General features: G+C 45.6%; 1 protein-coding gene across 1 annotated transcript in view; it reads left to right on the top strand.

Annotated features, from left to right (window-relative positions):
- The window catches only part of USH2A (usherin), a 1,179,609-nt gene that overhangs the window by 894,296 nt on the left and 261,300 nt on the right, over positions 1 to 24,013 (top strand). The window contains exon 53 of the mRNA XM_040430191.1: positions 955 to 1,176. Coding sequence (XP_040286125.1) covers positions 955 to 1,176 — 222 coding nt within the window. The remainder of the gene's footprint in view (positions 1 to 954; positions 1,177 to 24,013) is intronic.

Raw genomic sequence — 24,013 nt, 5'->3', positions numbered from 1 at the left:
TTCGTGCTTCTTACCCGGCTTGTCTTCTGCCCACTCTCTGTCTCCCCGTCTGGTTCTGACCCATTTACGTATCACTCTGATATTCTGTTTGTCTGTCTTTGTTTGTAATCTGTCTCAGCACTTGAATAGAGTAGGGACCTTCGACCAGTTGCAGACTTGCTATCTAGGGCTTGTACTGAAAGCGGGCCTGGTTCTAGCCTTAGGGCTCATTGTCCTTGTCTGTCCCTACCTACAGTCATTGCAGTCTGGGTCTGTGTTTATTGAGTGGGTCTGGTCTGGAGTCTGTATTCTGCGGCAGTCTGGGGTCTGTATTTATTGAGTCGATCTGATCTGGAGTCTGTATTTATTGAGTGGGTCTTGCTCGGTCTGTATCTACTGTATTTTGTGGTCTTTTTTAGGGGATCTGGTGTGGATACCACAATTTTAGGAGTTTTTTTATGAGTGTGGTCTGGGGTCTTTTAGTTTAGGGATCTGGGAAAATATGAACTGATTTAAGGGTCTGTCTGTGTTCAGTGGGTCTGGTGATTGGTTTGTTTATATGCTAGGTGTGCTAAAGGGGGCGGGCAAATTACATACATTGAGAGTGTGTCCTAAATAAATGGGTGAGGTATAATGCAAAAACTTGTGCAACCACTTTATATCCCCTTTTTAGTTTCCCTGATGTCCCTTATGAGATTAGAAAAACATGGCTGCCTTCTCCTGTCCCAACCTGCGTACTGGACTCCACATCAGCTCTATTCACTTCCATTTGTCTGAACCGCAGTACTGCGCATTGCCTATGGACAGGTTTGGCACTGTTGCGGAAAGAAAGCTGCCATGTTTTTCTAATCTCATCCAACCCTTATGATTTCACAAATTCGAACTTATGTCACTGGAAAAAAAAATAGAGAAATGTAAAAATACATAATAATTGCAGTATTTTACACCACATGTAAATGTTATGTCCATGAACAGGTGAGGTCTGCTGCTACGACAGGACGCAGAACAGAGTGTCTATTGGAGACGGAGACTTGTGTTGTGGGGACACCCCATACTCAGAGGCTGGACCTCAGATCTGCTGTGGTGGGTCGCTCCATGATGGCTTTACTCAGCGTTGTTGTGGTGGTAAACCAATGCCTCCAGACTTTATCTGCTGCGGTAACGACCAGGAGGGATCTCCCTATAGACAATCACTGGGTAAGTCACCGTTAATAAATGTGTGGTTGAGTAAGGGGGCATACACACATATATGCATAGAGTCTCTATAGCGTTACGTGAAGTCCCAAGGTTCTGTACTGCAGAGCCATCGGCACTTAGCATACCGCCAGGTGGCGCTTCTGTGCGCTTTCATATCACAGAGATAGCCTTAGATTTATGAAACTGTGCCTAGTTGACAATGGTTCTGATTTGCAGGGACTGCAACTCTTGTTAGCTAATGTGGGCCAGTTAAGTCCTGGAAATGCCCCAATCCCACCGGGATTGCCTGTGTCTGAGTGGGGCCTACATAATCCATAGTTGTCAACTGTCCCGGATTTGCAGCGACTGTCCCGGATTTTCAGAGACAGTACCAGCAAATTCAAGTAGCCCTGGGCCAAAAATGGGCAGAGCTGGTGATAACCCCGCCGATAAGTAGGTGTTTCTGGTTGGAATTGGGACATGGGTTTTGGATGCCCTGATTTTACCAACCTAAACATTGGTAAGTATAAAAATTGATTATGCATACTTACCAACGTTTAGGTTGGTAAAATCTGGGCATCCAAAACCCTGCCCCTTGGAAAGCCCTAGCATTGACTGGAAATGCCCACTTATGGGTGACATTATCGCTAGCACCCCCCTCATTTTCGGCAAGGGACAGCCTGAATTCGCCTGGACTGTCTCTAATAATCAGGGATAGTCCCTGCAAATTCAGGAAAGTTGGCAACTTGGGATTTTGTAAGCCCCACCCAGAACCAGGTATTCCTGGTGGGATTGGGGCATTTCCAGGGCTTAGCTGCCCCACATTTGCCAACAAGAACGGTGGTAAGTATGCCTTTGGTGCCCATAGCAACCAATCACAGTGCAGCTTTCATTTTGTATTCTGCTTTTAGAAAATAGAAGCCGTGCTGTGATTGGTTGCTGTGGCCTGTGGGCAACAAATACAGGTTTTTTTTTAGACCGTGTCATAAATCTGCCCAACTGTCTTAGTAGCTCATAGCCACCAATTACAGTGCACCTTTCATTTCGTCTTCTGCTCTTGAAAAATGAAAGCTGTGCTGTGATTGGTTGTGATGGGCAACAAAGACAGCTTTTCTTTCAGACAGTTTTCATATACCTGTCCCAACTACAAACATGTCAAGATTTGGGTTTTGACGTTTTTTGATTCCCAAGTCTAAAAATTAATGCCATTGACAAAAATCATTCTGTCAGAAATTTCCAGGGAAAATCTGTGGCTATGGGGAGTCAACCAATCAAAAGAATATGACGGTCAAAACTGACCATTTCTCTATTTGCTGTTGCCTATATAGCATTGGTAAATTAGGGACAACTAGACCCCGTCCCTGGGAATGCCCCCAAACTGAGCACAACTGGCTATTGTGGGGTGGGGTTTACAAGACTGGGAGATCCCAAATTTGCAGGGACTGTCACTGAAAATTAGAGACAGTCCCTGCAAATTTGGGACTGTCGGCAATTATGATATAGTGCCAGCGGATTCGGCAGTCAGGGCTGGTTTTAGACAAAATGTGGCCCTGGGCAAAAGTAATAGTGGGGCCCCAAATCTTGTAATAATGCACTAACAACAGTTACATTTTGTCGATTCCAGCGCTTCCTCACAGATTTACACCCCATAAAGCCCCATCACACAGATCTGCACCCTCATGGCCCCAGAATATGCCACATGCCCCCTCCCCTGAAAGTAATGAGTTCCCCGCCCTGAGAAAAAGCTACAGCAATGGAGTGGGTGGTCATACAGGATGTCCCCAGGACTGCGCTGCACACCGCTAGACCCTCCCTCACATGGCCACTTGGAGGCATACACAACCCCTCTCTCCCAAAGTACCTGCACAAGCTCCAGTGTCCGTGCAGAAAGAAATGTATGTCCTATACACATTTGGTCATGTGACCATTAACCCTTTTCCAACATCCGCCGTAAATGTACAGCGCATTTCAGGTCTTTAAAAATGGTGCCCGCTCTGGAGCAGAGCGGGTGCCATAGCAACTGGGTGTCTGCTGTTTCATACTTGGTCTCTGTAGCTCAGTGGTCAAAGTTCTTGCCTTTAATGCAAAGGGTTGTGAGTTTGAACCCTGATAGAAGCATTTCAAAAATAGAAGCTAAATAAGACTTAAATAGGGTGTTTCCAAGCAATGCTGACAATGCTTGGGAATACCCTCTTCATGTTCATAGCACTGACTCCATATATGAACACAGCCATATATCGAGTCAGAGCAGGGACTCTTCAGTAACACTACTGGAGTCCCCACTGTTCAGCGATCTGCTGCCCATTTAGCAGCACGGAAGCAGGTTGCCCCTTAGACACTTGCCCAGTTTGCCCCACCCCTAAGGCCGGCAGTGTTGTACAGATTTAGTCCTTGTGTCTGAATTGGGGTTTAAACTCATGCACACTAGGAAGGTTTTATATAGCAAGCTGCAGGGGTGTAGCTGTGGGGGGCTTGGGAGAATATTGGCCCCATGGGTCAGATTTCAGGAGCCTTGGTCAGGCATTTTGATACAAATTTTGGGCAAATTTTTGTTTAGGGGCAGGAAAACGGAAAGGACAGATTCGGCATATAACTGAGCCAAACGGAGCCCACGGGCCCCATAGACTATAATGGGGTCCGTTAGGTTTCCGCTCAGAAGATTTTGGAGCAGAGATAAAAGTTGAGCATGCAGGACTTTTGTCTCCGCTTCAAAAATCTTCTTCTGAGCGGAAACCTTCCGTTTGGCTCAGTTATGTGCCGAATCCGTCCTTTCCATTTTCCTGCCCCTAAACAGGGCAGGAGAATGGAAAGGCTGAACGGTGATGTGAACGAAGCCTTATAAAACTTATCTCTAAATTACTAAAAGGTCATAAACACTTATTTAAGCCACATTCCCATCAGTAAGATAAGAATTGAGCTATAATGAACGTTTATAAGGTCAGAAATAAGGACCCATCAGTTGAGCTGCCTGATGGAACAGAGTGAAAATTCAGATAAGTGCCTTCTACTAGAGAAACTCAAGGCTGCACAGAGACAAGTGTTCAAAATGTTTAATAAAGACCAATTGTAAAAATTATTTTAGCTCAAAATGAGTACAATGCAGTAATAGAAAAAATGCCCCTGAAGGTGTATAAAGCCTTTAACCCTCACAACATGTGAAGGAAAGCCTAGCTAAGACTTTGCAGTACCCATCCAAACTCTACAAAGGTACCAGTTCTCCTTGGCGACATCCGTCTGGTGTAGGTCTTACAGGCATGCTCCCTGGGAAAAGAATGCAAATTAGTTCTCCTCCGGATGAAAGAAAACTGCTTCTCTAGTGCCACCTGTAGGTATAGTAGCTTCCCAGTAAGTCAATGGCCGACCTTGTTTCAAGGCTCTTTAATAGATGTTTTTCTTCCTTCTGGAAGAGATCTATTCTGCATATCCCTCCAAATATTAAGTTAATATACAAAGACCATGCAGATGAATCTGAAACCAGGTCCCAATGCTGCTAAGCAACAGTACCTTGCTATAAAAAAAATATATATATTCATAAAAACTTGGCCAAAAAATGCAAAATATTACAGCATTTTTCAATTAGATTTCTCATAGAAGGCTATTGCAACAGTGACATCTACAGGTCACACAACGGGCCTGCACGCTTCAAAAATGACACTAAGAAGAGGAAAGATTAAAAATGCTGATTATATTTGATAAATCCTTCTTTTTTTTGTGTTATTTGGTTTTATGTATATCTTGTATCTTTTATATAATACCCATTGTGGCAGTATATTCATGACAGGTGACCAGGAGCCCGAAGCTGCGCGGCGCTGTGTCGTTTTAATGCCGGGCTGAATTGCGTCCTTTAGCAAAATAACATTGATTTGACTTTCTCACACCAAATCAAATCTCCTTTGTTCCCAGTTCAGTTGTCTTTGTCAATATGTATTTTATAAATGGAGTGAATTAACAGATGCTGTTGGAAGAGAACTGCTGGGGCAGCATTTCGGTTTTACTGCTCTCCATGGGCGGATGAGCTGTGTACGAGTGTAATACAAGTATCCTGGGAGAAGGAGCATGCTTTGCATTCCAGCGTAAGATTGAACAGAATCAGGAATATATATTAATATCCTCAGGGTACGCTACCTGCTGTAATTACTGTTTGTAGAGGGACGGACAGTCCTGGACTAGTCACATAGTTCGGAATGTTCTGACCTGTAGATACCAATAGGAGATGTTTACACGGTGGTGACATACTTCTGCCCGTCATCTTCTTTTTGTGGGATTTTACCAGGAAATTACACCAGGATCTCCAACCAGGGCCAACCCCAAAAAAATTTATATTAAAAGGGGTTGTCTAACTTTAGCAAACAGCATTTAACATGTAGACACATTTAATACAAGGCACTTACTAATGTATTGTGATTGTCCATATTGCCTCCTTTGCTGGATTGATTCATTTCTCCATCACATTATACACTGCTTGCAGCGCAGATACGAGGTGGCCGGGACGGAATCTGCTGCGCAGGCGTGCATGTGTGCACTCCCGCGGTCCTGGCCATCAGAGAGGCTGGCACTTTTTCCTATAGTGTGCAAGCACGACCACCGCTGCTGGATGGCAGGGTGGTCGTAAACCCCTGGATTAGAGCAGTGTATAATGTGATGGAAAAATTAATCCAGCCAACAAAGCTTGGGGTTCAATGTCAGCATCCCTGATGGTCTGGGATAGCGAAGAGGTTTAAAAGTATGTCCCATCTGTTAAAATGATAAAGACGTATCATTTTGTTGTCGGCAGGGTTCCGACCTCTGGCACCCCTGATGATCCTGAGAATAACAGGGTCACAACTCTGGTTTAGTGCTGCAGTCCCTTCACTGTTTCTCCCTGCACATCGGTGCTACCACCACCCGCGGTGCAGAGAACTGTGGCATGACTCCATTCAAGTGAAACCAGCAAAGCCATTAGTCAGGAATGAAAATTTAGGCCTCATTCACACGACCGTTGTTGTGTTCTGTGTCCGTTGTTCCGTTCTCCGTGATTTTCTGCGGACCCATTGACTTTCAATGGGTCCGTTGAAAACTCGGCTAATGCACCGGTTGTCATCCGCGTCCGTGATCCGTGTTTCCAGTCCGTCAAAAAAATATGACCTGTCTTATTTTTTTCACGGCCAACGGTTCGCGGACCTATTCAAGTCAATGGGTCCGTGAAAAAACATGGAGGCACACAAGATTGTCATCCACGTCCGCGCGTCCGCATCCGTTTTTTTACTATCATTTGCATGGCAAACTTGACTTAGACTTTTTTTTGCTTTCCTTCATGTCTGGTGATCCTCCAAAAATAAAGGAAGACACACGGAAACAAAAACGGATCACGGAACAACGAAACCCCATTTTGCGGAACGGAACACAACAACGGTCGTGTGCATGAGGCCTTAGAAGGAGACACAGCAAGACACACAGAGGTCGGATCCCACCCTTAAGAAAGTGATGGCATAATCTAGCAATATATAGTACTGTGCAAATGTTTTAGGCAGGGGCAGTGCAAGCCTGCAAAGTAGGAACGCATTCAGAAATAGAAGTGTTAGGCCTCTTTCACACGGGCGAGTTTTCCGCGCGGGTGCAATGCGGGAGGTGAACGCATTGCACCCGCACTGAATCCGGACCCATTCATTTCTATGGGGCTGTTCAGATGAGCGGTGATTTTCACGCATCACTTATGCGTTGCGTGAAAATCGCAGCATGTTCTATATTCTGCGTTTTTCACGCAACGCAGGCCCCATAGAAATGAATGGGGTTGCGTGAAAATCGCAAGCATCTGCAAGCAAGTGCGGATGCGGTGCGATTTTCACGCACGGTTGCTAGGAGACGATCGGGATGGAGACCCGATCATTATTATTTTCCCTTATAACATGGTTATAAGGGAAAATAATAGCATTCTAAATACAGAATGCATAGTAAAATAGCACTGGAGGGGTTAAAAAAAAATAAAAAATCTTTTAACTCACCTTAGGCCTCTTTCACACCTGCGTTGTTGGGATCCGGCATGCACTTCCGTTGCCGGAGGTGCCTGCCGGATCCGTAACAACGCAAGTGTACTGAAAGCATTTGAAGACGGATCCGTCTTCAAAATGCGTTCAGTGTTACTATGGCACCCAGGACGCTATTAAAGTCCTGGTTGCCATAGTAGGAGCGGGGAGCGGGGGAGTGGTATACTTACAGTCCGTGCGGCTCCCGGGGCGCTCCAGAATGACGTCAGAGCGCCCCATGCGCATGGATGACGTGATCCATGTGATCACGTGATCCATGCGCTTGGGGCGCCCTGACGTCACTCTGGAGCACCCGGGGAGCCGCACGGAAGGTAAGTATGCTGCTCCCCCGCTCCCCGCTACACTTTACCATGGCTGCCAGGACTTTAGCGTCCTGGCAGCCATGGTAACCACTCTGAAAAAGCTAAATGTCGGCTCCGGAACTCTATGCCGGAAGAAAAGAACGCAGGTGTGAAAGAGCCCTTAATCCACTTGCTCGCGTAGCCCGGCATCTCCTTGTGTCTCCTTTGATGAAGGACCTGTGATGACGTCACTCCGGTCATCACATGGTACGTCACATGATCTTTTACCATGGTGATTCACCATGGTAAAAGATCATGTGACGTACCTTGTGATGACCGGAGTGACGTCATCACAGGTCCTTCATCAAAGGAGACACAAGGAGATGCCGGGCTACGCGAGCAAGTGGATTAAGGTGAGTTAAAAGATTTTTTTTTTTTTTTTTTTTAACCCCTCCAGTGCTATTTTACTTTGCATTCTGTATTCAGAATGCTATTATTTTCCCTTATAACCATGTTATAAGGGAAAATAATACAATCCACAGAACACCGATCCCAAGCCCGAACTTCTGTGAAGAAGTTCGGGTTTGGGTACCAAACACGCACGATTTTTCTCACGCGAGTGCAAAACGCATTACAATGTTTTGCACTCGTGCGGAAAAATCGCGGGTGTTCCCGCAACGCACCCGCACATTTTTCCGCAACGCCCGTGTGAAACCAGCCTTAATAGTTAAGAAAATGCAAAATCAATGAAGAAAAGTGAAAATCTAAATCCAATCAGTATTTGGTGTGATCGCTAGCATCAGTTCTTCTAGGTAGACTTGCACATAGCTTTTGAAGGACCTCATCAGGGAGGCTGTTCCAGACATCCTGGAGAACTAACCACAGATCTTCTCTGTTTGCTCAAATTAATCCCAGACAGACTGGATGATGTTGAGACCATGTGGAGGCCATATCATCACTACCAGGAGTCATTGTTCTTTACACTGAAGATAGTTCTTCATGAGATTGGCTGTAACTGAGAATTGCTAAGGAGAGTCTGTCTTCAGCGTTTTAGTGATTACTGAAGACGCCTGCGTGTAACAAGTCAGATAGGCAAGGGGACGGTCAGTGATAGGGCACATGTACATAGTCAGGGACTGGGGTAGTAACGAGGGGTCTGGAACTGAAGCCCCTGTAGGTTATACAGCAGTGAAAGAAAAACTGCAGGTAAGCACCTGGGAGGAACTTCTCAAAGCACTGCAGTTTTCTGGTGTACAAAATTCCAGGCTGTCCAAGATGCAAAATATGTCTTAAGAGAAGTGCCCCACCAGTACTCAGACGTAGCATTGAATTTAAACTTATTTTGGCATATCAGCACAACTCTGTCTTCATGAATATACAGTTGTGTTCAAAATTATTCAACCCCCACTGAAATTGAGTGTTTTGGCCAGTTTGACATTGATTTTGATCATTTCAGTCATCTTGTTTACAATTAAATCAAAGAGGCACTTGTAAGTCAGACAAATATAACATAACATTTATAATGAAATAACCACAAATGTCTTTTCTGTGCTCACATCATTATCAGTTTTATTCAACCCCCAAGTGACATTCAATCTTAGTACTTAGTACAACATCCTTTTCCAGTTATAACAGCTTTTAAACGTGAAGCATAGCTTGACACAAGTGTCTTGCAGCGATCTACGGGTATCTTCGCCCATTCTTCATGGGCAAAAGCCTCCAGTTCAGTCACATTCTTAGGCTTGCGCGCTGCAACTGCTTTCTTTAAGTCCCACCAGAGGTTCTCAATCGGATTTAAGTCTGGTGACTGCAATGGCCACTTCAAAATGTTCCAGCCTTTAATCTGCAACCATGCTCTAGTGGACTTGGAGGTATGCTTGGGATCATTGTCCTGTTGAAAGGTCCAACGTCTCCCAAGCCTCAGGTTTGTGACGGACTGCATCACATTTTCATCCAATATCTCCTGGTACTGAAGAGAATTCATGGTACCTTGCACACGCTGAAGCTTCCCTGTACCTGTAGAAGCAAAACAGCCCCAAAGCATGATTGACCCCCCGCCATGCTTCACAGTAGGCAAGGTGTTCTTTTCTTCATAGGCCTTGTTCTTCCTCCTCCAAACATAGCATTGATCCATGGGCCCAAACAGTTCTAATTTTGTTTCATCAGTCCACAGAACACTATCCCAAAACCTTTGTGGTTTGTCCACATGACTTTTGGCATACTGCAGTCGACTCTTCTTATTCTTTGGAGACAGCAAGGGGGTGCGCCTGGGAGTTCTGGCATGGAGGCCTTCATTACGCAGTGTGCGCTTTATTGTCTGAGCTGAAACTTCAGTACCTACATCTGACAAATCTTTTTTCAGTTCCTCAGCAGTCACACGGGGACTTTTCTCCACTTTGCGCTTCAGGTAGCGCACAGCAGTCGAAGTCAGCATCTTCTTTCTGCCACGACCAGGTAGCATTTCAACAGTGCCCTTTGCCTTGAATTTGCGAATGATGCTTCCTATGGTGTCTCTTGGTATGTTTAACATCTTTGCAATCTTCTTATAGCCATTGCCCTTCCTGTGAAGAGAAATCATCTCTTCTCTTGTCTTCCTGGACCATTCTCTTGACTTCACCATGTTTGTAAACACACCAGTAAATGTCTAGAAGGAGCTGAGTATCACAGTCCTTTTAAATCTGCCTAATTGGTGCTTATTATGCTGGATTGCTGCTCCTTGACATCCACAGGTGTTTTCAATACCTGATCAAAAACACTTGAATGAACCTCTGTTCTTAAGAGTGGTAGTCTTTAAGGGGTTGAATAATTGTGTCAATGAAGAAATCACAAAAAAAAACATTTAATACTGTATTACAAAAACAATTGATGTCATTTTAGTTGCATCTGGTTCTTTAAAAAGTCCTTGTAAGATTTCATTCTGAACACAATTACAAATGTACACTAAATTCCCTAAAACCCTTTACAGCATTGGGGGTTGAATAATTTTGAACACAACTGTATTTCCATTGCGAACATAACCAAGTCAACGATATGCTACAAGAAGGAGCATTCTCTGAGAAATGACAACCTCATTATGAAATCCAAACTCTTGCTGTAAATTTGGATTTCCTAAGTTGCTATATTCCGACAATGCATGCTGCAGCCCAATAAAGGAAGCCTTTTAGAAGGTCTGTATATCAGAATTGTAGGTCTTTGGACAGAAACAGGATGTTTTGGGCATTGCTTCCTCCAGTTACTGGTTTTAAAATCTGAACCTGCTCCTCCCCTCCCCCCCTACTCACCTCCTCCTCCTAACATATTAGTAGTTGGGTACCCTGCCACTGCACCAAGGGTGCACCCATCCTTCCCTCGGGGCCCACCCTGGACTTTATGGAGCTCCTGCCTGGTCCTGAGTGTGGTGCCTGAGATGTTAGGTAGATAAATGCAAAGCAGGAGGGGCAGATGTAAGACCTGTCTGGTGACAAAAAATAAAGTCTCCTTACTGAGGATGATAGGAGTATTATTTCACAAAGCAGGCTTTTTCCCAACAGTTTTGTACAGGCAATGGTGATGATGGTGGTATTCCTTTGCAATCATCCCAAATAACCACAGGAATGCAGTTCCGTTCTCATTAACTCTTTATGCAGTTCCCAGTCTGCAGGGTGCATATCTTTATGGCTGGATGGCCAGTCTGTCCCAAAGTGTGGTGGATGCTGGAGGCAATTAACCCTCTGCACAAGCAGTAAAGTCTTATTGCCATAAACGTGCGGTACCTTACTGTCTTTGTCCTGCACGGCCTTGGTGGATCTAAACCTTCTATAAATGTCCGTTCTCCTTCCCTCAGGAGTACTCTCTCAGTTCAGTTGCTTTTCCTGGCAGCTTTCAGTCTCGAGGATGAAGTTTTCTTGGACTAGTCTTCTCTTTAGGCCTACTTCTCAGGAGCACACACATCCTTCTTCTAGCTCTGATCACTAGACACTCTCTAACCAGGGGGCGGGACCAGACCATTACCCAGGCAACTGTACTAGAAAGCTGGCTCTTAACTACTTGTTGCTTATACATATCCATGTGGGATACACAGTGCATAAGAAAACAAGTGTCTTAAGATCAAATCACAACAGTTTAACTTGATGCTTTCTCTTATTTCTCTGTCCAGCTCACTGAGGTGGTCGCACATTCTCTGTACCATCCTTTGACTTCTACCAGACACATCTACAGTTACAGGGAGAGAGCTGCAGCAGAAAGGACATGTCCCCTGAGCAGTGATAGGGAGAGTTCTGCGGCAGATAGGACATGCCCTCGGATCTGTGATAGGAGGAGAGCTGCAGTAGAAAGGACACGCATCCTGATCTGTGATAGGAGGAGAGCTGCAGCAGAAAGGACACGCATCCTGATCTGTGATAGGAGGAGAGCTGCAGCAGAAAGGACACGCATCCTGATCTGTGATAGGAGGAGAGCTGCAGTAGAAAGGACACGCATCCTGATCTGTGATAGGAGGAGAGCTGCAGCAGAAAGGACACGCATCCTGATCTGTGATAGGAGGAGAGCTGCAGCAGAAAGGACACGCATCCTGATCTGTGATAGGAGGAGAGCTGCAGCAGAAAGGACATACCCCTGATCTGTGATAGGAGGAGAGCTGCAGCAAAAAGGACACGCATTCTAATCTGTGATAGGGAGAGAGCTGCAGCAGAGAGGACATCTCGCTGAGCTGTGATAGGGAGCAAGCTGCAGCATAAAAGACATAGCTCCTGAGAAAGGACACGCCCCCTGAGCTGTCAGCTTGAAATAAATCTAACATCTGATTGAGGAGATCTCTGGATCCATGTCAGGTACAGGGCTGGTCCTAGCTTTGTTAGAAAGAGACTGTTAGGGTACTTTCACACTAGCGTTATGCTTTTCCGGGTATTGAAATCCGGTAAAGGGTCTTAATTCCGGAAAAAAACGCATGAGTTTTGTCCTAATGCATTCTGAATGGAAAGCAATCCGTCCAGTATGCATCAGGATGTCTTCAGATCAGTCCCTTGTACGGTATTTGGCCGGAGAAAATACTGCTGCATGCTGTGGTATTTTTTCCGGCCTAAATCCCGGAACTATACTGCACTTGCAGGATCCGGCATTAATTTCCATGGAGATGTATTAAAGGGAGTCTTTCACCTCAAATCACCATTATAGAACACAAACGTCAGGATCTCCATTACATTCCCCATATTAGAGTGCTGCCTTCCATATTGCTGTCCATCGCCGATTTTCTCTGAATATTTTTTTTTTAATATGTTAACTAACTTCTGAAGGTGCCCAGGGGCGGCGTTAATGCGGCCGGTGCCCAGGCCGCTCTTCGCTTTTCATACGAAACCCCTCCCCTTTCATCCCTCTGGCCCGCCCTAGGTTCTTCTGATTGCGTCCTCCTCTTAGTGAGAAATCCAGCGCCAGCGCCGTTCAACAGATTCGTCGCCCCTGGGCACCTTCAGATGCTAATTAACATATTGAATGAAAGTGTTTTTCAGATGGCGATAAACGGCGATGGACAGCAAATGGAAGGCAGCATTCTAATATGGGGAATGTAATGGGGATCCTGATCTTGGTGTTCTATAAGGGTGATTTTAGGTGAAAGACTCCCTTTAATGCCGGATCCGGTACCAAGTGTTCCGGAAATTGCTGCGTCGCCGGATCCGGTTTTCCGGTCTGCGTATGCGCCGGGATATAGGAGGAGCTACCTTTTCTTTTAATCTTTGAAAAAATTTAAAGGGATTCTGTTACCTCTTTTTACCCTATAGAGATGCGGACATGTACGGCTAGATCGCCACTAGCATGTCCGCCATATACCTGTCCCATATCTCTGAGTGGTTTTATTGAGTGTAAAAAATTATTTTATATATATGTAAATCAGCCTGGTAAGGAGCCCAAGGGGCTGCACTTACCGTTCTGGAGCCCAAGGGGCTGCACTAACCGTTCTGGAGCCCAAGGGGCTGCACTAACCGTTCTGGAGCCCAAGGGGCTGCACTAACCGTTCTGGAGCCCAAGGGGCTGCACTAACCGTTCTGGAGCCCAAGGGGCTGCACTAACCGTTCTGGAGCCCAAGGGGCTGCACTAACCTTTCTGGAGCCCAAGGGGCTGTACTAACCTTTCTGGAGCCCAAGGGGCTATACTAACCGTTCTGGAGCCCAAGGGGCTGCACTAACCGTTCTGGAGCCCAAGGGGCTGCACTAACCGTTCTGGAGCCCAAGGGGCTGCACTAACAGTTCTGGAGCCCAAGGGGCTGCACTAACCGTTCGGGAGCCCAAGGGGCTGCACTAACCGTTCTGGAGCCCAAGGGGCTATACTAACCGTTCTGGAGCCCAAGGGGCTGCACTAACCGTTCTGGAGCCCAAGGGGCTGCACTAACCGTTCTGGAGCCCAAGGGGCTGCACTAACCGTTCTGGAGCCCAAGGGGCTATACTAACCGTTCTGGAGCCCAAGGGGCTATACTAACCGTTCTGGAGCCCAAGGGGCTGCACTAACCGTTCTGGAGCCCAGCCACGCCTGTATCCAGGAATCTCCTCCTTGTTCACAAAGTCAGATCGCCGTAATCTCGCGGTGCACGAGCTCGCGCATGCGCAGTTCCTTACCTGAGGCTGATGCCAGCACAGGGAAGGAACACTATGTCTGCACTGAGCATGCGCAAGCTCGTGCACCGCGAGATTACGGCGATCTGAGCAAGGAGGCGATTCCTGGATACAGGCGGTGCTGGGCTCCTTCCCAGGGGTGCGTGGCTGGGCTCCAGAACGGTTAGTGCAGCCCCTTGGGCTCCAGAACGGTTAGTGCAGCCCCTTGGGCTCCTTACCAGGCTGATTTACATATATATAAAATCATTTTTTACACTCAATAAAACCACTCAGAGATATGGGACAGGTATATGGCGGACATGCTAGCGGCGATCTAGCCGTGCATGTCCGCATCTCTATAGGGTAAAAAGAGGTGATAGAATCCCTTTAAATACCGGATGTGTTATTTCGGATTATAAAGGATGAGACGGATCCGGAAAAAAAAGCTTTCTGTTTGTATATGGCTTGCCGGATTCTAACACTGCTAGTGTGATAGTACCCTTATCTACTATGTGATGTCTGATTTTCATATTTGACATTAATCCTAGGATATTCCCTTTAAAGTGGGTGTATGGGAGCCCATGAATAGATTTGGCGTATATACATCAGCTTTAGACCACATACACACGAATGTATTTTCTTTCCGTGTCCGTTCAGTTTTTTTTGCGGACCGTCTACAGAACTATTTATTTCAATGGGTCCGCAAAGCAAAGTTCATTCCGTTTCCATATGTCTGTTTTTTCGTTGCGCAAAAAATTAGAACATGTCCTGTCATTGTCCGCATTACGGACAAGGATAGAACTGTTCTATTAGGGGCCAGCTGTTCTGTTCACAAAATACGGAATGCACACGGACGGCATCTGTATTTTTTGCGGATCCGTTTTTTGCGGACTGCAAAACACATAGTCGTGTGCATGAGGCCTTTGCCCTAGATACCTAGGGCTAAAGCAGAAGGCAAACAGAACCTCAGACTCCGACAAGTAAATTATTGGTCACTGCTTAGATCGCCCATTACCAGCCTCCTCTGTGACATCTTTTATTGGAACAGGCAGAATTATAGAAATTTCACTGCATCTATTAATTTTTTACAGCCTTAAATTCATTGCCGCTGTTTATTTCCCTAATTCATTGTATTAAATGCCTCTAATGGGGTTGTAGAGAGTCGAAATCCAAAAACAGCAGTAAAATGCTAAAGCAAATAATAGACTATTTACTCCGACAGTAACACAACAGCTTTATCGCCGGGTGGATCTTGGAAATGTAATCATCTGTAGTGCAGCAGCAGGTGATCTATGGGAGCTGTGCTGCAGTTGTTGTGCTCTGTATGTAGCAGAGCTGAATTTGACATTTATTTGCTTTTTTTTCTTAGTTGGTGTAACTGCAATCTTGTAAAAACCTTACATCTCACAAAGAATTGTGCCAAATGACAAAACTCAGCTTCACCATAATGTATATTTGTGCAGAACTTGTCAAGAACCACGACTTGGTACTACAGCTTTCTGCAGCTCATTGTCATTCATGTGAATGGCTGCAATACCAGACACAGACTGTGCAGTATCCCAGAGCAAGGTGGTATCTGCAAACTGTTTATTTCATTATCTTATGTCATTCTGTGTGGATGGCACAGCCAGGGTTAACAATCCTGGTTCAGCCTTTGCATGAAGTTTGGGGGGGATCCAACTCAGATATGGCTCATGCACACAAACTTATTTTCTTTCCGTGTCCGTTCCGTTTTTGTTTTTTTTGGGGTTTTTTTGGACCGTATGCGGAACCATTAATTTCAATGGATCCTCAAAAAAAGTTACTCCGTGTGCATTCCGTTTCCGTATTTCAGTTTCACAAAAAAATAGAACATGTCCTATTATTGTCCGAATTACGGACAAGGATAGTACTCTTCTATTAGGGGCCAGCTGTTCCGTTCCGCAAAATACGGAATGCAAAATACATACACTCGTATGCATGAGCCCTTAATCTGTTCAAAGTGAGAGTTTGCAGAGAAGGAAGCTGTGACTTGTGCTCCATTTTCGTAGGCCCAAAAAGCTACAAAGACTCGCCAATCTGTGCATGATCTACAAAAGGAGAGAAGGAGTAAGACAAAGGAGAGAATTAGAAACATTAGAGTCTGCATGGCCGAGCACCGGAGTTAATATGGTTACCTGCTACTAAAGCTGTTAAGACTTTACTGCAGTGAAGAAACGCTGTTAAGATAACCTCTACACCTGGACATGACCTGGACAGTCATATCTGGGAAACCCTGCATCCCTCAGTGGACATAACAGCCCTTATTGCAAGAGTACAGTAGGTGAACCCGATTTTGTGTCAATCTCGCTCTCTTTCTCGGCGAGATTGAGCACCTACGAGCCCCATCGCGGGAGCCAGCGCCGAGCTGGCTTGCCGCGATGGAGACAGAGCCGTCATAGAAGCGACGGGAGATCCGACTTGGATTCCCGCCAATTCTACACGTGTGCGGCGTTTGTTATGAATCCTGAGGGGGAAGTCCCCGCCGGATTTTAAATAAAAATCTGGCATGGGTCCCCCCCTCAGGAGCATACCGGGCCCTTAGGTCTGTTATGGGTTGTAAGGAGAGCCCCCCCTACGCCGAAAAAAACGGCGTAGGGGGTCCCCCTACAATCCATACCAGACCCGTATCCAAAGCACGCTACCCGGCCAGCCAGGAAGGGAGTGGGGACGAGCGAGCGCCCCCCCCCCCTCCTGAGCCGTACCAGGCTGCATGCCCTCAACATGGGGGGGTTGGGTGCTCTGGGGCAGGGGGCGCACTGCGGCCCCCCCACCTCAGAGCACCCTGTCCCCATGTTGATGAGGACAGGGCCCCTTCCCGACAACCCTGGCCATTGGTTGTCGGGGTATGCGGGCGGGAGGCTTATCGGAATCTGGGAGCCCCCTTTAATAAGGGGGCCCCCAGATACTGGCCCCCCACCCTAAGTGAATGAGTATGGGGTACATCGTACCCCTACCCATTCACCTGCAAGAAAAGTGGTAAAAACACAAATAAACCACACAGTGTATTAAAATATTTTATTTTTCTGCTCCGGAGGCCGCCCCCTGTCTTCTTTATTAGCTCTTTTACCAGGGGGGGCTCTTCTTCTTCCGCTATCCCGACGGGTCTTCTCCGCTATCCGGGGGGTCTTCTCAACTCTCCGGGGTTCTCCTTCTGTCTTCGCCGCTCTCCGTTGTTGACTCGGCGCACCCCGGTTCTTCGTCTCGCGAGATCTCGGATTTTAAATAATAATTTAGCGAGACGAAGAACCGGGGTGCGCCGAGTCAACAACGGAGAGCGGCGAAGACAGAAGGAGAACCCCGGAGAGTTGAGAAGACCCCCCGGATAGCGGAGAAGACCCGTCGGGATAGCGGAAGAAGAAGAGCCCCCCCTGGTAAAAGAGCTAATAAAGAAGACAGGGGGCGGCCTCCGGAGCAGAAAAATAAAATATTTTAATACACTGTGTGGTTTATTTGTGTTTTTACCACTTTTCTTGCAGGTGAATGGGTAGGGGTACGATGTACCCCATACTCATTCACTTAGGGTGGGGGGCCGGTATCTGGGGGCCCCCTTTTTAAAGGGGGCTCCCAGATTCCGATAAGCCTCCCGCCCGCATACCCCGACAACCAACGGCCAGGGTTGTCGGGAAGGGGCCCTGTCCTCATCAACATGGGGACAGGGTGCTCTGAGGTGGGGGGGCCGCAGTGCGCCCCCTGCCCCAGAGCACCCAACCCCCCCATGTTGAGGGCATGCAGCCTGGTACGGCTCAGGAGGGGGGGGGGGGGGGCGCTCGCTCGTCCCCACTCCCTTCCTGGCTGGCCGGGTAGCGTGCTTTGGATACGGGTCTGGTATGGATTGTAGGGGGACCCCCGACGCCGTTTTTTTCGGCGTAGGGGGGGCTCTCCTTACAACCCATAACAGACCTAAGGGCCCGGTATGCTCCTGAGGGGGGGACCCATGCCAGATTTTTATTTAAAATCCGGCGGGGACTTCCCCCTCAGGATTCATAACAAACGCCGCACACGTGTAGAATTGGCGGGAATCCAAGTCGGATCTCCCGTCGCTTCTATGACGCGCTTGCTAGGATGTGCTGTCACTATTCCAGTGAGTGCGAGATCTCGGCACCATGTCGCCGAGTATCAGCGCGACGCTGTCGTGCTAAAAGCACAATATCACAAACACCTACTGTATGATTGCCTACCAAAGATTCTGCAGAAAGAGACTTGAGACAGGTAGAGAGGAAAGACGGTCTTAACTTCCACCCTTGCCTAAATTCATACATCGTTATCTGGGAAGAATTGCACTGTGTACAGTTGGAACTGTGTTTTGCTATTGTTGGATGTACCACGACTCCTATTTTGCACTTCAGGAAAGCGAGACGTTTATCTGCTACAGTTGGCCTGGTTACCGATTCCTGCACAATATGACGGCCACTGAATTCTACCTGCCTTAGACTATACAAATACTTCACATGCTCCCCTACTACCATCAGACAGGAGCCCCAACATCCGAGTGTGCCCCGGGGGAAGAAAGGGTTCATCCTTCTGTTACTGCAAAGCCCTAGGGAGCAACAGTGTGAGGAAAGCCACTGTGATTGACTGATACAGCCAGAGCCACTCCCATCCTCCACTCCAACTACTCCTTAGCTTCCCGCACCTGTCGCTGAAGGGGATATGCCGCTTGTCAGAGTGCTGTGGTCCCTTCAGTCAGCTCAACTGTCATGGCGAACCCCACTGATCAGATATTAATGGTCTATCCTATGGACAGGTCTTTAATATCCAAGTCCCAGAAAAAACCCTAAACTGCTCTTGGGTACAGTATTGCACAGATGCCATATGTAGAAGCAATCCTTCAAGTGCAGTGATGCAAACATATTTTTATGCAGGTTTATTTTTTTTGCAGGACTAGGTGTTTTTCGGTACCATTTTTGGGTACATATAATTCATTTTTATAAATTAGAATTTTGGCAGAATTTTTTTTTTTATTTTATTTGATTAAGATTTTTGTGATACACCATTCCCTAATAACTTTAAATGTATTACATTTACAGCTTCTTACTCGTTATAGTTGTATTTTTTTCTTATGTTCATACATATTTTAATTAATATTTATTAGAATGTTTCAATGTGTGCGTATAGATTATATGGCAGGAAATCTCTGTGGTGATGGGTGAAAGTTTGGGACCTATTGGTGGTGATGGGTGAAAGTGTGAAATTTCACACTTGGTGATGGGTGAAAGTGTGAAAGTTTGGGACCTATTGGTGGCCTTATTCAACCACTCACATGAAGCATTTGGAACACTATATTATAACAGTTTATTAGAGAGATTGGTAAATAACGGAAATAATCAAGTGTGCAGCAATACCTTTTTTAGACAAACACCCTAAAGTCTAATGCATAATTATATGATAGATGTTTTGACTCTGAAAAAGTAGGGCAAATATGGTGCAGAAAGTTTTAACTAGATGGGGTGAGCTTTTCAAAGTGTTGGTTTTTTGGAGAAGTTTCACTGTAACTAGTGCTCAAACTAGTATATTACACAGTGGAACAGAAGATGGTGGTGGACTATAAAATGGACAGTTTTGGTGGCTTCTGGGGCTAAAGACATCCTAAAGTATCCAAAGATTTTATCCACATTGTGGTTTTGATGTGTTTTTTCACACGGATAGCAACAAAACCCACATCAAAACTACTTTCTGTAATGATCCCTGACAGAAAGTGTGAAGGACCTGCACAGATAAGGACATATGCCCATGTGTGTACAGGTCCTCTTACCGTTGGTGGACTGGCACAGAAAAGAACACATGGCTATATCTGTTCAGGAACTGAAGCCAGAGGGCAGAGCAGCAAGGAGGCCCCACAGAGAAGAAATGTGCAAACTGCTATGTAAGATTAAGGTGTTTTGGGCTCTGTATTAGTTTAGGGGGCATGGTCTGAATTTATTTAAGCATCTGTATTTAGGGGTCTGATCTGGGAACTTAATATATGTAGGGGTCTGGTCTGGGTTTGTATTTAGCGGTTGAAGTTTGAGGTTCATGTTTATCTAGGATTCTGTTCTGGAGTCTGTATCTGTTGGGGGGTTTGGTCTGGGGTCTAAATTTTTTGTGTTGCTATAGAGACTGGTGACGGCTGCAGAAGCCAAGGGCCAAATGTGTCTGAGCAGAAAACTCTGCAGTTGTCAGGAGGAGTCAAGTCACCATGTTGGTCTTGGCAAAGTGGAGAAGAAGAAAAAAAAAGTGCAGGGCCTGTGGTCTACATAATCCACCACTGTAGATAGATACGGTTGAATACCATTGCTTGTATTAGAAGGGTGATGATTCGAGACCATTCCTTTATGAACCGATATACAAAATGTTGCTTCCACTGCTCCTACTGAACATAATTTGAAAATGCCTATAGTATCTTGATTCTCCTAGATGGTTCCAGAGTTTGGCCCATACAAAACTCTTCTCACATCTGTGACCCCACATGAGCAGCACTGGCAACACAAGTCAATATGTGCAAAGTCGTGAATATTAGAGCCTGGCTTAATATTTTGTATAGCTTATCTGCTGCCTTGAAAGCTTACGCCGTTTAATTCTAATGCTCGCTGTAAACCATTGGTTTTGCAGATTTATTGAATTAGTAATTCATCAGCCAGCTGTGTTTATACATTCCTTCGCTTCTGTGATGCACATTAAATAATTGTTGGCAGGTTTTCATCAAAACAGATTTTTTTTCCCGTTGTGATACACTTTTCTCCTTGACTTTCCTGAGGGAATGTGGGTTGACAGCAAATGGCAGGATAGTATATTGTTTTGTAGATCATATACTGTGGTGTGGTAGGTATGACAAGGTCTTGTTATTACCCCAAAGACAGAATCAGTGTGGTCATAAAGGTAAAGGTAATTTGGCTACGGTGACCTGGGGTGAATGTACGATTCAAGAGATTGTTCCATCTAGGACATTTATGGATATTGATAGGTATAGGTCTCTGTTCTTGAGATAGGAGCTGGTCCCAGAAGAAACCTATCACCACTAGTGATGAGTAAATTTCTAAAAATTCGATTTGGGTCTGCTCTCTCTCCCTCTGTCTCTAAAAATTCTCGCGAATTAAATCATATGAAATTCTGATTCTATAGAATCCTCATTTTTGATTCTCTAGAATTGATCTGCTCATCTCTAATGACCACTATCAGAGAACATGAACTGGCATTCCAGTGAATGTGACGTCTGATGGACATTATTACGTATGGATGGTGAACAGAAGGGTCAATATTGGATTTATATATTTTTTTTGTTCCCTCTAATATTAGTAATACAGTTTTCTTCCTTGGCTCCTGGATATTAGTGTGGCATCAACAAGTCACTCCGCCTTTGTCCGGGTATATAGATACAGAACAGAATCTTTACCCCAGGCCTTTCCAAAACAGGTTCTAGCCTTTAAAGGGGTTGTCTTACCTCAGCAAATGGCATTTATTATGTAGAGAAAGTTAATACAAGGTACGTACTACACTGCGTGCAGAATTATTAGGCAAATGAGTATTTTGACCACATCATCCTCTTTATGCATGTTGTCTTACTCCAAGCTGTATAGGCTCGAAAGCCTACTACCAATTAAGCATATTAGGTGATGTGCATCTCTGTAATGAGAAGGGGTGTGGTCTAATGACATCAACACCCTATATGAGGTGTGCATAATTATTAGGCAACTTCCTTTCCTTTGGCAAAATGGGACAAAAGAAGGACTTGACAGGCTCAGAAAAGTCAAAAATAGTGAGATATCTTGCAGAGGGATGCAGCACTCTTAAAATTGCAAAGCTTCTGAAGCGTGATCATCGAACAATCAAGCGTTTCATTCAAAATAGTCAACAAGGTCGCAAGAAGCGTGTGGAAAAACCAAGGCGCAAAATAACTGCCCATGAACTGAGAAAAGTCAAGCGTGCAGCTGCCAAGATGCCACTTGCCACCAGTTTGGCCATATTTCAGAGCTGCAACATCACTGGAGTGCCCAAAAGCACAAGGTGTGCAATACTCAGAGACATGGCCAAGGTAAGAAAGGCTGAAAGACGACCACCACTGAACAAGACACACAAGCTGAAACGTCAAGACTGGGCCAAGAAATATCTCAAGACTGATTTTTCTAAGGTTTTATGGACTGATGAAATGAGAGTGAGTTTTGATGGGCCAGATGGATGGGCCCGTGGCTGGATTGGTAAAGGGCAGAGAGCTCCAGTCCGACTCAGACGCCAGCAAGGTGGAGGTGGAGTACTGGTTTGGGCTGGTATCATCAAAGATGAGCTTGTGGGGCCTTTTCGGGTTGAGGATGGAGTCAAGCTCAACTCCCAGTCCTACTGCCAGTTTCTGGAAGACACCTTCTTCAAGCAGTGGTACAGGAAGAAGTCTGCATCCTTCAAGAAAAACATGATTTTCATGCAGGACAATGCTCCATCACACGCGTCCAAGTACTCCACAGCGTGGCTGGCAAGAAAGGGTATAAAAGAAGAAAATCTAATGACATGGCCTCCTTGTTCACCTGATCTGAACCCCATTGAGAACCTGTGGTCCATCATCAAATGTGAGATTTACAAGGAGGGAAAACAGTACACCTCTCTGAACAGTGTCTGGGAGGCTGTGGTTGCTGCTGCACGCAATGTTGATGGTGAACAGATCAAAACACTGACAGAATCCATGGATGGCAGGCTTTTGAGTGTCCTTGCAAAGAAAGGTGGCTATATTGGTCACTGATTTGTTTTTGTTTTGTTTTTGAATGTCAGAAATGTATATTTGTGAATGTTGAGATGTTATATTGGTTTCACTGGTAAAAATAAATAATTGAAATGGGTATATATTTGTTTTTTGTTAAGTTGCCTAATAATTATGCACAGTAATAGTCACCTGCATACACAGATATCCCCCTAAAATAGCTAAAACTAAAAACAAACTAAAAACTACTTCCAAAAATATTCAGCTTTGATATTAATGAGTTTTTTGGGTTCATTGAGAACATGGTTGTTGTTCAATAATAAAATTAATCCTCAAAAATACAACTTGCCTAATAATTCTGCACTCCCTGTAATGTATTGTGATTGTCCATATTTCCTCCTTTGCTGGCTTGATTCATTTTTACATCACATTATACACTGCTCACTTCCATGGGTTACGACCACCCAGCAATCCAGCAGCAGTGGTCATGCTTGCACACTGTAAGAAAATGCGCCAGCCTCTCTGGTGGTGTCACCGCCAGCTCTCTGAGAAGGTCTGGCAGACGTTCTTCTGTACCTCTTGCATGATGTTCTTTTTTTTTGTTTCACTTTGTCATCTCCTTTCCTTCTCCCAGCTGTCACCTATTTACACTAATTGCCTCCCTTTATATTCCCTCCCATACTGCCTTACTTTGCGGTTTATACTACTTCCTGGATTGGAGTGTTCACTGCTGGAGACTTCTGTTACTGCTTGTTCAGATAAGTCCTTCATGTATTGTGTTTCCTTGCGGGCTTGATTCTAGGTGACCCTGACTCCCTCCGTATTAAGTGCAGGGAGCCGGTGGTCGTGTCCCCTCACTATTATAGGGTTTTCAGGTGTCACACAGTCTAGGTACGAGGGCATGCAATCGTCTACCTCTGAGACCCTTGTATGTGCTTAGCAGTCAGGGTGAGCTCTTAGGGTTTTATAGGGGTCACCTTTATGCTCCTTAGTTTGGGATCAAGCCAGTCGGATGTTTATCCATAACTTCCAGCTATCTGCAACATCATCCGTGACATTATAAACCGCCATTACCGTCTTAAGCATGGATCCGGTTTCAGCCTTGATTGACCGCATGCAAGGTCTTTCACTGGACGTAGCAGATCTCCGTAAAACTGTGTCTCAGTTTCAGATGACCAGTTCTGCTTGCGTTCATGGAGTTTGTTCTGAGCCTAAGATCTCGCTTCCAGATACGTTCTCCGGGGGTAGTGAGAATTTTGTTCGCTTTAGAGAGGCTTGCAAACTCCATTTTCGCCTACTTCCCCATTCCTC

Source organism: Bufo bufo, chromosome 4 (genome assembly GCF_905171765.1).
Source record: "Bufo bufo chromosome 4, aBufBuf1.1, whole genome shotgun sequence".
In the NCBI taxonomy this organism is placed as follows: Eukaryota; Metazoa; Chordata; class Amphibia; order Anura; family Bufonidae; genus Bufo; species Bufo bufo.
This window is presented reverse-complemented; position numbering and strand designations above follow the sequence as displayed.